The sequence below is a fragment of the Peromyscus californicus genome, unplaced genomic scaffold (assembly GCF_007827085.1).
Source record: "Peromyscus californicus insignis strain IS unplaced genomic scaffold, ASM782708v3 Scaffold_16__1_contigs__length_79575227, whole genome shotgun sequence".
NCBI lineage: Eukaryota > Metazoa > Chordata > Mammalia > Rodentia > Cricetidae > Peromyscus > Peromyscus californicus.
In genome coordinates this window covers 72,563,684-72,581,591 of record NW_026294458.1, presented here as the reverse complement: position 1 = coordinate 72,581,591, position 17,908 = coordinate 72,563,684, and the positions used below count along the sequence as shown (strand labels likewise).

The 17,908-nt window shown below is 48.7% G+C and overlaps 1 protein-coding gene across 1 annotated transcript in view; it reads left to right on the top strand.

Annotated features, from left to right (window-relative positions):
• Tmem50b (transmembrane protein 50B) overlaps nucleotides 1-7,504 on the top strand; it is a 35,764-nt gene extending 28,260 nt beyond the window's left edge. The window contains exons 5-7 of the mRNA XM_052741171.1: nucleotides 314-406; nucleotides 3,024-3,081; nucleotides 5,794-7,504. Of these exons, the coding sequence (XP_052597131.1) occupies nucleotides 314-406; nucleotides 3,024-3,081; nucleotides 5,794-5,839 (197 nt within the window). The 3' untranslated portion in view covers nucleotides 5,840-7,504. The remainder of the gene's footprint in view (nucleotides 1-313; nucleotides 407-3,023; nucleotides 3,082-5,793) is intronic.
• The last annotated feature ends 10,404 nt before the right edge of the window (nucleotides 7,505-17,908 follow it).

The window sequence follows — 17,908 nt, the reverse complement described above, 5'->3', positions numbered from 1 at the left end:
CCTTGAACTCATCAAGGGTGTGTAGTGCAGACTGTCTTCCTTACAGAGCAGTCAGACTGTCCCTACAGACAGTCGCTGTGCAGTGGTGTGGGTGTGGTGGGGTGTGCCGCTGTTAGAAGCACACTGATTCAGGGGGACCCCGACCTCAACCACTCCTGTCTGCTGGAGGTGGCTATCTGATGCAGCAATTATTTGACTATGTGAGCAGCAGGAGGCCTTTCAGTTATGGTTTTTTAACAAGCCAACTTTGTCAACTAATTGTCAGTGCCGTTTACCTGACTTGCTCAGATGTTAGTTTCTCTTCTGCACACAGGTGCCCGAGTCTGGCTCTTCATCGGTTTCATGCTGATGTTCGGGTCACTTATTGCTTCCATGTGGATTCTTTTCGGTGCATACGTTACTCAGAGTAAGTGTGCGTTCCTCCTTTATGTCCGGGTGGGCTTTATGTTTGGCTTGGTCTGTCCGGTCCATTTGGAGTAAACATTAGTGGATTAGGTTAAATTCTTCCTCTGTGTGAAGACCACTGATAATAAAGTCTGTCTTTGGAAGTGGGATGGCCCAGAGGAAAGCCCAGCCGCTAACCAGCCCAGCCCCTCATAGCTATATCTAGAGTTTCTGATCGCCTTCCCTTGGGCAGCTAAGTTCTAGGGGCTGCCGTGAGAGACGGATCCAGGTCTGTTGTGTCGGTCCCTTTATGCCCAGAATACTGACAATCAAGCTTCTCTTTACTGGTTCGCAATGAAACCTGATCTGAATGGACATATGGCTCCTGTAGTCTTTACCACATTCATTCTAAATATTCCAAGTATGGTATTGCAGGAGTGGAGCTGAGTTAAGTGTGTTCGGCTGCGGGAGGCCACACCAGACACAGCGGGGTGCGGCATAACATCCATTAGTTTTTAGTTTGCTTCCAGACTAAGTTAGAACTCAGAAGTGGAACTCAAAGCAGAAAGACAGCGCTAGGCAATGGCTCCCACTCGTCCCCTCTGGGAAGCAGACAAACTGTTTCCTGCCCTCTACTGGAAATGGGAATGGGCTGGCACTCCCGCACAGGGTTGGGAACCCTTGTAGAGTTGCGCTCTTCCTGTGTCTTTTTTTTTAAGCTTTATTTATTTGTTATGTACACAGAAGAGGGCGCCAGATCTCATTACAGATGGTTGTGAGCCACCCTGTGGGTGCTGGGAATTGAACTCAGGACCTCTGGAGGAGCAGTTGGTGCTCTTAACCTCTGAGCCATCTCTCCAGCCCACTTCCTGTGTCTAATCTTAAAAACAGTTCACAGTGAGAACCCTCTCAGTTAGGGTTCCTCCTGATTCTGTCAGCTTTGCTCATTCCGTATACTTCCTCACTTAAGAAAGTGAGTGTACTTTTATTCCAGGGGCCATTTCTGACTAGTTCAAATTTCACTATATAGCTTTGCTTGAACTATTAATATTTATAATAGCAGCTACCATTTATGTGTACATTGAATATCTCTAATCTGAAATTGGAAACAGAAACTGAGTTCTGGCATGACTCCACAGGTCCTGAAGGCAGCCCCTGACCTTGTGTGGGTTGCAGTCAAAACAGGTGGACTAACCCAGGCAGTGGGGGCGCACGCCTTTGATCCCAGGACTTGGGACACAGAGGCAGACGGATCTCTGAGTAGAGGCCAGCCTAGTCTACAGAACAAATTCCAGGACAACCAGAACTACACAGAGAAACCCTGTCTCCAAAACCTTAACCAAACCAAAATTAAAACAGGTGTACTAAACATTCTATAAAATCACTTTCGCACTGTGTGTGAAGGTTTATGTGCAACATAACTGAACTTCATATTGGGTCCCAACCGAACACGCTTGGGGTCCCATTCCCAAGATATGCATATGCAAGTGTTCCCAAATCTAAAAACCAAAATCGGATCCCAAGCCTTTTAGATAAGGTGTTACATCTGGTGTCACTCAGTGGTCCAAGTACTGTTGCAAATATCACACAGGGTCACCTTTTCAGTTCCCACTCCCTGTGCGGTGGACACCGTTAGAATGCCCATTCTACAGGAGAGAAAATTAAGATATTGAGGTTTAGTAACCTGCTCACCTCATTTAGTCGGTAACAGAATTAGGAGTCAACACCAAGAACTCAGCTCAGACTCCAACAAACCTGCTGTTTGGTTCTTTCTATGCTCTCAAAAGCTCGAAATGTAAACAAGTGTCTTTATCATGGCCAGTGGTTTTTACATCAATAGTTACAGTTTAGCAAAACTCATATCTTTCTGTGGCTATATTAGCTGATTCCTTCAGTCAGGGGAAGAACATGGCGGCTCCTTTTGTATCACCCCCATTTTGATGATGTCACATGTGAACTCATGGAAGGAAGTAAGTCCCTTTAAAGAATCAGGAATGTAGCTAACTCCCTGTTAAAATTCTGTGTTTGCCTTACCAGGCAAAGGTGTTTTGCTTTCTTGGCACTGTTTTTTTGTTTTTTGTTTGTTTTGTTTTTGTTTTGACGGTATCTCTCTGTTTCCCAGACTGGCCTCAGTCTCCTGGACTAAGTGGTCCTGCTGCTCCAGCCTCCCACATGGCTGGAACCCAGTCATAGCACCTTTGATGTGGCCTGAGCCGAGCCCTATGAGTTAGACAAAGAGAGAGCCTGATGACGTGTATCTAGAGTAAAAGCAATCTTTTGTTTCAGGGAATGAAATCATTTGTTCCATTGCAGACGTCTTAGAGTGGGTGCATTCTAATGCGTCCTGCATTCTAATGCGTCCTGTATTCTAATGCATCCTGTATTCTAATGCATCCTGTATTCTGATGCGTCCTGTATTCTAATGCGTCCTGTATTCTAATGCGTCCTGTATTCTGATGCGTCCTGTATTCTGATGCATCCTGTATTCTGATGCGTCCTGTATTCTGATGCATCCTGTATTCTAATGCGTCCTGTATTCTGATGCGTCCTGTATTCTAATGCACAGAGTCTGTCACTATGAATGGCATGGCTCGCCCCGGCCGGTCCTCCTCTAACGTGTTTCGTTTTTTTGTGTGCAGATATTGATGTTTATCCCGGACTAGCTGTGTTCTTTCAAAATGCTCTTATATTTTTTAGGTAAGTTGTCTAATTTCCTTTGCTCTCTTTTATTTTTTAAGAAAGGTTTATTTTTATCTTGTGTGCACACATGAGTGTCTGCGTGAGGAGACCCGAAGAGGGTGTCAGGTCCCCTGCAACTGGAAATTGCAGGTGGTTGTGCCACGCAGTGTGGGTGCTGGGAACTGAAGCCTGGCTCTCTGTAAGAGCAGCAAGTGCTGCTAACTGTTCAGCATCTCTCCAGCTCCAGATGCCTAAGTTCCCATTTACACTTCAACATTTACAGAAATGTCAACAGCATCGTAAGAGTGGCATGGCCATGGACATCAGCGAGAGCCTCTTAGCCAGGGGTCCTGCTGTGTGCTAAGACCTTGTTCATCCAGATGCTTTATATGTTGCCCTTTAAGTTCCTGCCACTGCTTAAGTGAATACCAGGTGGTGGTCTCACGTCATAGGTGAGGAGTACTCAGAGCTCTGGAGGACTCGGTAAATGCAGAGCAGGAACTTAAATTCAGACTTCCATAGCCTGCGCTTTGCTTAACAAAAATCACGCAGACTTACAAGAAAGAGAAAGATTCAGGGCATGGGGACACACACCTTTGATCCCAGCACTCGGGGACTGAGGCAGGAGAATCTGAGTTAGAGGCCAGCCTGGTCTGCAGAATGAGTTCCACACCGAAGACCTTTGTTATTTCCACTAGCTGTAGCAATATGTCTATGGTGTGGTGCAGTTTTCTTCATGTTTCATTGCGTTAAAAAAATCAGTCTAGCCGGGCGGTGGTGGCGCACACCTTTAATCCCAGCACTCGGGAGGCAGAGCCAGGCGGATCTCTGTGAGTTCGAGGCCAGCCTGGTCTCCAAAGCGAGTTCCAGGAAAGGCGCAAAGCTACACAGAAAAACCCTGTCTCGAAAAACCAAAAAAAAAAAAAAAAAAATCAGTCTATAGATTTCATGAAATTCAGACTTATAAACTAATGTAGCTAGAGTTTTCCTGCCTGACCCACAGTCAGGACAAATCTCTCTCACCGGCCAGTCCCACAGCCGCTCAGACCCGACCAAGTAAACACAGAGACTTATATTGGTTACAAACTGTATGGCCGTGGCAGGCTTCTTGCTAACTGTTCTTACAGCTTAAATTAATCCATTTCCATTAATCTATACCTTGCCACGTGGCTTGTGGCTTACCAGCATCTTCACATGCTGCTTGTCATGGTGGCGGCTGGCAGTGTCTCTCTGACTCAGCCTTCCTGTTCTTTCTTTTCTCCTCTCTGTTAGTCCTGCCTATACTTCCTGCCTGGCCACTGGCCAATCAGTGTTTTATTTATTGACCAGAGCAATTTGACACCCCACAGCAAACTAATCTTTCTTTGACTGTCTTTCTGTCCGTCTTGTCTTCCTTGGGTTCTGGGTTTCTCTGTATAGTAGCGCTGGGCCGTGGTGATGACCGCTGTGCCTTTCACTGCCCCTCCCCTTCCTCCCTCCTCCTGCACCTCCTCCTCCATTTTCCCTCCTCTGCCTCTCCTCCCTCCTCCTCCTCCTCCCTTCCTCCCCGACCCAATAATGCAGGGTCTTTCTGTGTTGCCTAGGCTGCCCTCCAACTCCATGATCCTCCTGCCTCAGCCTCAGAGCTGGGACTGGAGGAGCCATGGTGCAGCTCAGTACGTTGTACTGGTAGAATCACTCCAGCTGCTCCAGCTGTGTGACTCTGCGCCCGCCCTGCCCTTGCGTTTTGCTTTTCCATTGTCTTCTCCCCATGCCCGTTGGCTAGTTCCTAGCGTTGTCTTGAGGCTGGCTGAGCTGAGCTTCTTCAGGGTCCAGGCGGACTGCTCACCTCAGACACTGGGTTTTCAGCCCTAGAAGCTCAGGTCAGGTCTTCTGGTGTCTTCTTTGTCTCTCCTTAGCATGCTGTGTGTCTGTTCGTGTGAGCACACCTGACTGTTTAAAACTCTTTTGATGATATCCTTGTCTAAGGCCTGCGCTGTTTTCTAGTTATTTTTCAGTTTGGGTTTCTTTCCCCTCATTTGTAGCTTTCCATGCAGTTTGCTGGGATTGTAGTTTTTGGTATCCTGTTTTGATACAATGTTTTTTAGCCCAAGTTTTGTTTATCTCAGGCTGGCCTCAAGCTCACCATAGTGGAGGATGACCCTGAACTTCTGACCCCCCTGCCTCTACCTCGTAGGTGGTGGGCCAATGGGGTCAGATGCTTCTTATCTGTTATGGTAGACACCACATGCACTCCTTCACAGCATGTTTTTACAGTTGGACTTTGACAATGCACCGTTACTGCCCTCATGAGACTCGAGCATATTGGTTCCTTTTGATTCAGCCATGTCCCAGCACTTAGCCAGAGGCCGGGTGCAGGCCAGTGTTCAGCCTACAGTAACTGCTAAGGAATGGAGAATTACAGTCTGGTCTGTTTTAGCGTGTTTCAGTGGCCATGCACAGATAAAGGTGCTCTTAGACCTGTAAAGTGTCCTTGTACCCATCACCGCCACAAGGCTGCCCCGCTCTTGAACATGTTTCCTTCGTAGTAGCTGTCCAGGCATTGTGGGGTGTTCTTCGCCCCCAGACACCACAGTGCAGCTGCTTTATAAAGTGAGCACCCCCTCACAGCTCCTCTGGTCCTGCATTTGGTTTTAGACGTTGATAACTGGGCATGCCCACCACAGCCGCTTGGACTCGAGCCCTGTACTCGGTTCATGTCATCTCACCGCTTTGTCCCTCCCTTTCCAGCACTCTGATCTACAAATTTGGAAGAACCGAAGAGCTCTGGACTTGAGATCGCCTCTCGGATTGCACCCTCCTCCTGTTCTTTTCGTAGATAACTTTATCTCTGGTATAATTTACACATCGCCAAATGGAACAGACCGTGCAGGCACTCAGTGTTCTATTTCCTCACAGTTTTATGCCCTCAGTTCTGAATTGCTTTTGCAAAATGTCTAGGTTTTCCATTGATTGGACAAGTTAATATGTATATAATACATGACTACACAACACATAACACAGGATGCTGAATGTCAGGTTTATCCCCAAGACTCTAAGGTTGGTATGTGTCCCAGGCCAGGGTTCTGTTGTCTTGGTGTTTAGAGGTATTCCCTGTCGCAGTATCTTTGATGTTTAGAAATGTGCAACATATACAGCTCCGTGACTCTAGAAGAAGCCCTGAGCTATTAGAGAAGGTATTTCTGCCATTTGTAATTTATTTTGGCTTGGAAATGAGATTATTTTTAAAGGAACAAATGTTTGTGCGTATGTATTAAAGAACTTTTTATATGAAGATTTTTAAATCTTTAAAAGGACTAGTTTGAAAGCTCCCTTTAAAAATCATGTCTCTAACATGACTTTTATTTGAGAAGGGATAACAGACTCAGAAAAACGCCATTTTTTAGAGTGACTAAAAAAGACGTCAGGCAGCTGAGCAATGTGCTTCCCACCTTACCATGCAGCTTCCGTGCTCCCGGCTGTCTCATGTGGCTCAACACCTTCCGCATCACACACTCAAGCGAGTGACCCTGAGACAGATGCGGTTCAGACGCATGTCACAAGACGTGGAATAATTAGCTAAAGATACAGACTTCTCCCCAAAGCCAGACGTTGGATTCTTAGTCCTGAGTCCCTGTGCTCTAGCCCTCAGGCCCTGGGTGACCGGATGCTGCACAATGTATGTGCGGTGTCCCGAGAGTTCACACTCCACTCCAGACGCCCCTCTCCACCTTTGAGTGTGTGCTCGCCCGTGCGTATTTCTGTGGGCCTTTCCTTTGCTGTAAAGATTCTGTGTTGCACTTTTAACCCGAGGGATTTTTATATAGCCTTTTGCTGTCAAACGGTAATATCGACGGTAGCATATGCAACTTGTAATGCAGGCCTTAGTTTCCTGAGCTTGCCTCCCCGAGAGGGAGGCCTCACTGAGCACAGCGTGTGAAGCAGCTGCGGATTGCTGCGCCTTCATCTAGATGCGTCTCGCTTCGTTACATTTCCCTCAAAATGCCGGCTTTGTCTCTGGTATAGATAAAGACAGAGCCAATCACACATTTCTATTCTTAGAATCTAATGCAATAACTATCCCTCTCACACATACTGTACAGTTAGGTGTGCTGGGGAAAACAAACCATGAAACCTGCTCTCTGTGCATTCTTCGTTGTCCAAGTTATCCTATCCAAGAAGCGTTCATAAACAAGGAGAAGACACAGACTAGAGCACGCCAGTGTGGAGGTCTATGAAGGGCAGCCCGAGGACCAACTGACAATGCTGGTGGCTTCTTTTCTGTTCATGACTAGTCGTGAACTTGGGAGCAAGTCTGTTGATTTTTCTGTTTGTTGTCTCATTAGATGGGAGCGATGATGTCAGCATCCTCTCACGGGTATTGTGAGTCAGTAGAGTCCTTGGTAACGTCTCCAATGCACACGGTTCTCTTAATAAAGGTCTCGCTTTACTTGTCACTCAACCCCAGACTACTGACTCTTTTGTGTGGGGATCATGTTGTCAGAGCGTCCTGCAGGCCACTCTGAGAGTCTCACCGCTCTTTTCTGTTGTTGTTTTAAGACAGGGTCTCACTATTAGCTATGGCTGCCCTGGAACTCAAAATGTAGACCAGGCTGGCCTTGAACTCACAGAGATCTGCCTTCCAAGTGCTAAGATTAAAGACATGGGCCACCACACACAGCCTGTGTTACTGTTTGTGTGTATGCACATATACATGCATGTGTGTGTGCATGTGTGTTGGAGACCTCTTCTCCACCTTGTTTTTTGAGACAGTCCCTCACTGGGACCCAGGGGTCACAAATGAGACTAGGCTGGCTGCTCAGTAAGCACCCGAAGTCTCTGTCTCCCCAGAACCAGGACCGCAGGCATGTGCCATCGTGCCTCGGTTCACTTGGGTTCTGTGGATCAAACTGGGGTCCTCATGCTGGCCTGGCAGGCTCTTTCCCGGCTGCCCCATCTCCTTGGCCCCCCTGCTGCAGTAACTTTCCTGTTGCCACTGATGAAGACACACTCGGATCCCCTCTAAGGCACCAGCGTGCACAGACACACCGAGCTGTGTAGACTGAAAGGTTGCTGGTGTTTAACCACGTAGCTTCATCTCTTGTAGGAAACTCAAGAGTGTTTGCAGTGGACAGGTTGAATTTACATTCTCATGGGAGAAATAGTCCAGTCACAATGTCAATTTAGGATCACTTAAAATATATTCATTATTACGTTATTTTATATGTATGCATGGTTTTCCTGCATGGATGTATATGAACCATGTGTGCACCTGATGCCAGAAGAGGCCAGAAAAGGCCAGAAAATCGTGTTGTGGGGCTGGAGAGATGGCTCAGAGGTTAAGAGCACTGACTGCTCTTCCAGAGGTCCTGAGTTCAATTCTCAGCAACCACATGGTGGTTCACAACCATCTGTAATGAGATCTGGTGCCTCTTCTGACATGAAGGCAGAACACTGTATACATAATAAATAAATGGTTTGCCGGGCGGTGGTGGCGCACGCCTTTAATCCCAGCACTTGGGAGGCAGAGCCAGGCGGATCTCTGTGAGTTCGAGGCCAGCCTGGGCTACCAAGTGAGTTCCAGGAAAGGCGCAAAGCTACACAGAGAAACCCTGTCTCGAAAAACCAAAAAATAAATAAATAAATAAATAAATAAATAAATAAATAAATAAATAAATAAATGGTTTGAAAAAAAAAAGAAAATCGTGTTGGATCCTCCAGAACTGGAGTTAGAGATGGTTGTGAGCAGCTGTTTGGGTACGAGGAAGCAAACCTGAGTCCTCTGCAAGAGCAGCCAGTGCACTCAACTGCTGAGCCGTTTCTCCAGCCCGCCTTTCTTACTCATTTTAGATTTAATCATTTCATAGGAAATAGGCTTCCCATCCCCACAAGTTTACCCCAGTTCTTCCATGTACTATCCTAAACACTCGATTATTCTAATTAAAATTGTGAAGGTTTGGGTCCGTCTGTCTGTCTCTCTGTCTGTGTCTGTGTGTTGTCATTCTTTGTGTGTGTGTGTCTGTGTGTCTGTCATTCTGTGTGTGTGTGTGTGTGTGTGTGTCTGTCTGTCTGTCTGTCTGTCTCTCTGTGTCTGTGTGTTGTCATTCTTTGTGTGTGTGTGTGTCTGTCATTCTGTGTGTGTGTGTGTGTCTGTCTCTCTGTGTCTGTGTGTTGTCATTCTTTGTGTGTGTGTGTGTCTGTCTGTCTGTCTGTCTGTCGTCTCTCTGTAGGCCGGAGGGTTACTTGTGGCAGTCAGTTCTGCTCAGTACATCCTGGGTCACGGAGCAGGAATCGTTTGCATCACTCTGTTCGCTGTTTTCCTTCTGTAAGGAAAACAGGAATTGACAGTTGCTGTGATTGACAGGCCCAGTTCTTTTCTGAGAATTGTTGAAGGAACCAGGACCCGTTGAATTCATTGTAGAATCAGTTTTTACCTTAAGGAAATTGTGACACAGTTTTTCTTTTTACAGCTCATCCCTATTTTCTTAGAAATGGTTTTTATTATGATTTTGTTTTCTTAAAAATAAACTAATTTGTTTACACAAACTGTTTGATATTTAAAGAGCTCAGACTTCCTATTCTCATTCCTTGAATTTCATTAATGCTTGCACTTTTTTCCCCCTGACACAGGGTTTCTCTGTATAACAGCTCTGGCTGGCCTTGAACTCATAGAGATCCTCCTGCCTCTGCCTCCCAAGTGCTGGGATTAAAGGTATGCGCCACCACAGCCCGGCAGCTTGTGGTTTCTTACTAGGTATTAAATGGTACGGTATGTATATGTAGGGTACAAAGTAGTGTTTTTTATTTTTATTTATTATTTTTGTTTTGTTTTGTTTTTCAAGACAGGGTTTCTCTGTGTAGCCCAGGCTGTCCTGGATCTTGCTCTGTAGATCAGGCTGGCTTTGAACTCAGAGATCTGCCTCCTGATTGCTGGGATTAACCAAAACAGCTGTTCTTTTATTTATTTATTTGTTTGTTTGTTTGTGCCACCACATGGGGCTGTAGTTTTTAAAAACACATTGTGAAATGATTAGATTAAGCAAAATAACATGTCAGAATAACACCTCGACCTCCTGTCACCATAGCCACTCCAGGTGCCTCCTGTCACCATAGCCACTCCAGGTGTCCTCCTGTCACCATAGCCACTCCAGGTGCCTCCTGTCACCATAACCACTCCAGGTGTCTCCTGTCACCATAGCCACTCCAGGTGTCCTCCTGTCACCATAGCCACTCCAGGTGTCCTCCTGTCACCATAGCCACTCCAGGTGCCTCCTGTCACCATAGCCACTCCAGGTGTCCTCCTGTCACCATAGCCACTCCAGGTGTCCTCCTGTCACCATAGCTACTCCAGGTGCCTCCTGTCACCATAGCCACTCCAGGTGTCCTCCTGTCACCATAACCACTCCAGGTGTCCTCCTGTCACCATAGCCACTCCAGGTGTCCTCCTGTCACCATAGCCACTCCAGGTGTCCTCCTGTCACCATAGCCACTCCAGGTGTCCTCCTGTCACCATAGCCACTCCAGGTGTCCTCCTGTCACCATAACCACTCCAGGTGCCTCCTGTCACCATAGCCACTCCAGGTGTCCTCCTGTCAGTCACCATAGCCACTCCAGGTGACCTCCTGTCACCATAGCCACTCCAGGTGACCTCCTGTCACCATAGCCACTCCAGGTGTCCTCCTGTCACCATAGCCACTCCAGGTGTCCTCCTGTCACCATAGCCACTCCAGGTGTCCTCCTGTCACCATAGCCACTCCAGGTGCCTCCTGTCACCATAGCCACTCCAGGTGTCCTCCTGTCAGTCACCATAGCCACTCCAGGTGTCCTCCTGTCACCATAGCCACTCCAGGTGACCTCCTGTCACCATAGCCACTCCAGGTGTCCTCCTGTCACCATAACCACTCCAGGTGTCCTCCTGTCACCATAGCCACTCCAGGTGTCCTCCTGTCACCATAGCTACTCCAGGTGCCTCCTGTCAGTCACCATAGCCACTCCAGGTGTCCTGTCACCATAGCCACTCCAGGTGTCCTCCTGTCAGTCACCATAGCCACTCCAGGTGTCCTCCTGTCACCATAGCTACTCCAGGTGTCCTCCTGTCACCATAGCCACTCCAGGTGTCCTCCTGTCACCATAGCCACTCCAGGTGTCCTCCTGTCACCATAGCCACTCCAGGTGTCCTCCTGTCACCATAGCTACTCCAGGTGTCCTCCTGTCAGTCACCATAGCCACTCCAGGTGTCCTCCTGTCACCATAGCCACTCCAGGTGTCCTCCTGTCACCATAACCACTCCAGGTGTCTCCTGTCAGTCACCATAGCCACTCCAGGTGTCCTCCTGTCACCATAGCCACTCCAGGTGTCCTCCTGTCACCATAGCCACTCCACGTGACCTCCTGTCACCATAGCCACTCCAGGTGACCTCCTGTCACCATAGCCACTCCAGGTGTCCTCCTGTCACCATAGCCACTCCAGGTGTCCTCCTGTCACCATAGCTACTCCAGGTGTCCTCCTGTCAGTCACCATAGCCACTCCAGGTGTCCTCCTGTCACCATAGCCACTCCAGGTGTCCTCCTGTCACCATAGCTACTCCAGGTGTCCTCCTGTCAGTCACCATAGCCACTCCAGGTGTCCTCCTGTCACCATAGCTACTCCAGGTGTCCTCCTGTCAGTCACCATAGCCACTCCAGGTGCCTCCTGTCACCATAGCCACTCCAGGTGTCTCCTGTCACCATAGCCACTCCAGGTGTCCTCCTGTCACCATAGCCACTCCAGGTGTCCTCCTGTCACCATAGCCACTCCAGGTGCCTCCTGTCACCATAGCCACTCCAGGTGTCCTCCTGTCACCATAGCCACTCCAGGTGCCTCCTGTCACCATAGCCACTCCAGGTGTCTCCTGTCACCATAGCCACTCCAGGTGACCTCCTGTCACCATAGCCACTCCAGGTGTCCTCCTGTCACCATAGCCACTCCAGGTGTCCTCCTGTCAGTCACCATAGCCACTCCAGGTGTCCTCCTGTCAGTCACCATAGCCACTCCAGGTGTCCTCCTGTCACCATAGCCACTCCAGGTGTCCTCCTGTCACCATAGCCACTCCAGGTGTCCTCCTGTCACCATAGCCACTCCAGGTGTCTCCTGTCACCATAGCCACTCCAGGTGTCTCCTGTCACCATAGCCACTCCAGGTGTCCTCCTGTCACCATAGCCACTCCAGGTGTCCTCCTGTCACCATAGCCACTCTAGGTGCCTCCTGTCACCATAGCCACTCCAGGTGTCCTCCTGTCACCATAGCCACTCCAGGTGTCCTCCTGTCAGTCACCATAACCACTCCAGGTGACCTCCTGTCACCATAGCCACTCCAGGTGACCTCCTGTCACCATAGCCACTCCAGGTGTCCTCCTGTCACCATAGCCACTCCAGGTGACCTCCTGTCACCATAGCCACTCCAGGTGACCTCCTGTCACCATAGCCACTCCAGGTGCCTCCTGTCACCATAGCCACTCCAGGTGTCCTCCTGTCACCATAACCACTCCAGGTGCCTCCTGTCACCATAGCCACTCCAGGTGTCCTCCTGTCACCATAGCCACTCCAGGTGTCCTCCTGTCACCATAGCCACTCCAGGTGTCCTCCTGTCAGTGACCATAGCCACTCCAGGTGCCTCCTGTCAGTGACCATAGCCACTCCAGGTGTCCTCCTGTCAGTCACCATAGCCACTCCAGGTGTCTCCTGTCACCATAGCCACTCCAGGTGTCCTCCTGTCACCATAGCTACTCCAGGTGCCTCCTGTCACCATAGCCACTCCAGGTGTCCTCCTGTCACCATAGCCACTCCAGGTGACCTCCTGTCACCATAGCCACTCCAGGTGTCCTCCTGTCACCATAGCCACTCCAGGTGTCCTCCTGTCACCATAGCCACTCCAGGTGTCTCCTGTCACCATAGCCACTCCAGGTGTCCTCCTGTCACCATAGCTACTCCAGGTGTCCACCTCTTCTCCCCCCCCCCCCCCCCCCCGTAAGAAGCAAACCTGGAACTTGACACCCTAAATCCATTGATTTTCTCCCTAGATTGGTTCTGGGGACACTGGTTTAGAGAGTACCAAACAACTGTCCCTGGAGCAAGGACAAGACTAGGTTCCTGAGAGCCACTAGTCAGAATGTTGTCCTCAAGTGATCAAGGCTGTGGGCGTTGCACTCTGTTTAATAGATACGTTATCGTGCTCCACTGGACCCGCCATCACCACCTTCCTGTAACTACAAGCACTGGCCAGCACTTGAACTCAGCCCTCAGAGGCCACGTTAGACACCAAGAGTAAAATGACGGACGTGTCACCAGGGAGGCCAGACGCCTGTTTCCACCATAGAGCAGAAACGAAAGAGTGGTCTTGTCCACCTGCTCGTCAGGGGACTTAGATTACTCTGCACACACCCTTAAAGGACAAGGAAATCTCCCCAAGTATTGATCCTGGGATCGCAATAAATTTCAGCAAGTAGAGTGCTGGCCAGTGTGGGTCTGAGTAATGGGTGTGTAGTGGCCAGGGAGCACACACACACACACACACACACACACACACACACACACACACACACGCACACACGCACGCACGCACACATCACATCCCCGCCCCCCTTGTGCACGCCTTAGTCCCTTCTACACTGGTTGTTTTTGACATTCCTGTGATGGGTCATCACCCCTCTTAGTTTTTGTGGCTGCCAGTTTAATCACCCAGCTTCTGGGCAGCCCGAGTAATTTTTCTGCTCCATACAGAGAGCTGTGGGAACAGTGTGTCCTATATTCTTTCCGGGGCAGTTCTGTCTTGGGTCCAGAGAGGTCAAGTAACTCCTTAGTGACTCAGACTTTCTCCATGACCCCAAAGCCCTGCTCTTCACTCAGGCTGAACTTCCTGAGCTGCTCCCAGAACACTCAGGACCTTTCAGGGACCCAGGAAAAAGTGGAATGTCAAAGAGCTTGGGAAGCCACGGACTGAACGAGGTCAAACATCTCCCACCCCCATGAATTTTTGTTTTAATTAGAACTCTATAAAATGTGTACTCTTGATTGAAATTAAAGAGATTTATTTGCCCCAGAGGGGCAGAGAGCAGAGAATGAGATAAAGACAGGAGACAGAGGGCAGGAGAGAAGGGGAAGGGAACAGGGGGAGGGGGCAGAGTCCTGGAGGACAAAGGACTGACTGGATAGAGAGCAGACAGACGTGGCCCACAGGAAAATGGCGGTGTATAAAGGTACGAGGGGAAATCCCGTGTTAAGATGAGGTGTTTAATTTTAATTGGGCGTGTTAATTAGGTGAGCCAAAGGGGGCTTTTGATTGCTGGACTTCAATACTTGGATAGCTGGACCTTGGTCGTCAGCTTCAGGAGGAGGAAGTGGTCAAATAAGAGAACAGACCTTGGGGGCTAGCTTCAGGAATGTAATCTAACAGTTTTTAGCAAGGCAGAGGGGCTGGGGAGAAGGGCCAGGCCGGCCAGAGCCACCGTGGGCCAGTGTCCCTTGAGTCTCTTAGGATGACACCTGAGGTGGGCCTGTGGGCCTATGCACATGCATTCACCAGTACACACACATGTGCACCCACGTGGACACACAATTCACACCGTATGCTTTAAAGAGGGACAGTCACAGTGGTCTCCACACTTTTTTTTTCAATGACTATTGTTTAAAATCTTTTAAAATTGTGTTTTGGGGGGCTGTGATTTTTGTCTGCACTTCCAGAAGTCCGGGATTCATGTCCCAGCACCCACACGTGGTTCACAAACATCTGTAACTCCTGCCTCGGGAATCGGATCCCTCTTCTGACCTCCAGAGAGAACTGCACGCACGTGGTGAGCAGACATATATTCAGGCAAAACGGTCACACACAGAAAATGAAAATAAATCTTTAAAAATTACGGTTTTGGTTGGCTTACAAAAATGTGTTTCACTGTGACTTTTTTTTGTGCATAAATATCATACTTGGTTCTTTTTAAAGTTGGTTTTATTTGTGTGTATTGTGTCTGGATGTGCACATGTGTGTACATGTGTGTGGAGGCTGGATGCCGGGTGTCTTCCTCCCTACGTGGCTCAGGCCGACCTAGAACTGGAGACCCTTCTCCAGCCTGCAGAGTGCTGGGATCACAGTGGGCGGCTCCACACTGGGCTGTGCTCCTGTCTGTTCTGAGTCTGCCAGCACCACAGTGTTACGGCAGTGGAAATGCTCTTCTAGGGTTTTCAGGGAAAAGCACACAAGGGTTTTACGTCCCTAGAGTAAGTGTGCAGGCAGGTGGCTGCTCTAGACTGGGAGATGTTATGTTGGGGTGGGGATCATGGGAGCTTTGACCTTTGGAGCATCAGAAACTGGAAAGCCCTTTGATGTAAAGTAGATTTGCCTCCCCACCCCTGCCTCTGCCCAAGGCCTCCCAGAGTGGACTTGGTGCGGTTCCTTAGGATGTCCCCATGTTCCTTGAGCTGTATTTACCTCCTGCCATGAACAGTGAATTCTCAGATTAACATTTTATTTTGAAAAAAGTCTCATGGAGAAGTAAAACAATGTGACCTTGTTTTTGTGTCTGTGGAGCGTTGGACACTGATGCAGACTGATGTCTGGAATACTTCTGTGTATGTCAGGAACAAGACAAGGCACAGGCAGTGTGTCTGTTTAAGAAGGAAATCTGTTGTACTTGGAAATAAGATGACTTAGAGAGAACTGCCTTTATCTCATCTACACAAAGTCCCTACAGGTTAGTGCTTGGTCTACTGACTTACCAGCGTGGAATGACCGTCCTGTGTTCTAAACTGTGCCCAGCTCCTCCTGACTCATGCTTCAGAGTATGCACACAAGAAGGCAATGCTCCCTCTTAAAATCTCTGACTCCTGACCTCTACATCATAAGCCTTTGCGACTGGATTGTGACCACTTCATTAAGTCGGCCAGCAAGCTTTCCACAAAGGGCCAGATGGTGTAAATATCAGGCGTTGTGAGCCATACATTCTGCTGCAACTACCCAAGTCTGCCTGGTGGTGCAAAAGCAGCCACAGACCATGTGTGAACGAGTGAGCCTCCCAGGGTTCCCATAAAACTCCACAGATGCTAGAATTGAAATATCGATAAATGTTCTCTTTTTATTCCTTTGTGTAGTGTTTTTGTCTATCTGTATGTTCACCGTATGTGTGCAGGTACCCACCGAGGTTAGAAGAGGGCGTCAGATGGAACTGGAGTTATATGTGGTTCCAAGCTACTCAGTGTGGGTACTGGGAACCAAACCCAGGTCCTCTGGAAGAGCACCAAGCCCATAACTGCTGAGCCATGTCTCCAGCCCCTCTCTTGTTTGCTTCTCCAACTATTTAAAGATGTAAAATGGTTGTTGGCTCACAAGCTGTAGAAAAACAGGGAGTGAGTTTAGCTAGTAGAGACTCGGCCGTGATAACTACTCTCTAGTAAGAGAGTGACCTACTGGATGTTTTATAGATGATGTGCTTCTCTTGATTGAAATTAAAGTTCCAAGTTAGCCCAAGAATTCATCCTATTGACTAGCTGTTTATTTTACAAGGCAGAGCCAGCATTTCTTTGGGAGGTATCTTTCTCACTCAGATATTCTGGTCCTTTCAACAGGCATGCCTCATGCCTGTTCTGCATGTGCTGAGCTGGAACAGTGAAAGGACTAAGTACCATCCTGTTCCAACTCCATTTTGGGCTTGCTCAGACAGTTCTCAGCCCTCTACCTCCCTCCCCATAGCAGTCACATCTGCCTCGGAGATTTCCGTGGCCTTGACCATGGTCCAGATGTAAAAACCAAAATAATAAGCACACTAAAATAACTAGAAGAGATATAATTCAAAAAGAATTGGCAAGTTATGTCTAAAATAGTTACTGTGGTTCTGCTAGGAACGAACCTTTTCATTCTGGCCTTCTTCTCACTCAGATGTGAGTTATGGTCTTGGTGGGGTTTTGCCTTTAAAAACTCTGCATCCCTGAGCTTGGACCCCAAGAGACTTCTCAGAGGCACAAACCTACTTGGGCCATGAATAAAAAGGACTTAGAACTTTTAATTGGCTTACTCAGCATCATTGCCAATAACTGCCCGAGTAGATCACTACAATGGTGAAGAGCATTGTAAAACTGCCTGTTTCTTCTGGTGGCACATGCCCTGTGAGGTCAAAGTCAGCCTGATCCACACAGCCAGCCTGTTCCACATAGATGGTTCCACACCAGCCAGGGCTACACAGGAAGACCCTGACTCCAAAACTAACTAACCAACTACAACAAATAATGCCCATTTATCGTCTTTTTGAATTCTCAGTAGATGGTGTGTCCAGGGCAGCCCCTCCCTCGGAGAATAAGCTCGGGCGGCCCACTCCCAACTTGTACAAAGTGTTCACACTGGCCTTGGGCTCCGTGTTCCCCTCTGGCTCCATTGCCACCGTTAGCCAATTCGGGCTACCCTTTGGGGCTCAACCACAGCCACCTCCTGCCTCAGGACAATAGACCAATTCCACCCCCAAAACCAGACTATGATGGCTATTCTTGGTTGTCAACGTGACCACATTTGGAACTAAAACCCAAATGTTGGGGGGCTGTGGTGGGGGTGCCTCCTTTGTCCTTTCCTTTTCTCAGTACTGGGAATGGAACTCAGGGCCCTGAGCATGCTGGGCAAGCACTCTACTACTGAGCCACAGTCCTGTCCTTTTAACCCTCAACTCCCCCACACCTACCCCACCACCAAGATGGCCAGGTAGACACTGCCTAGTCAGAGAGGCACCTGCTTCCTACTAGTGACCCGGCCCAACAGGATGAGGAGACTCCGCCAACACGTTCAAGAGGTTTCACCAGCCCAAGTCTGGGAGTTGTCTCTCACTGCCAGCAAAGGCTGTTGGCAGGCCTTCTCC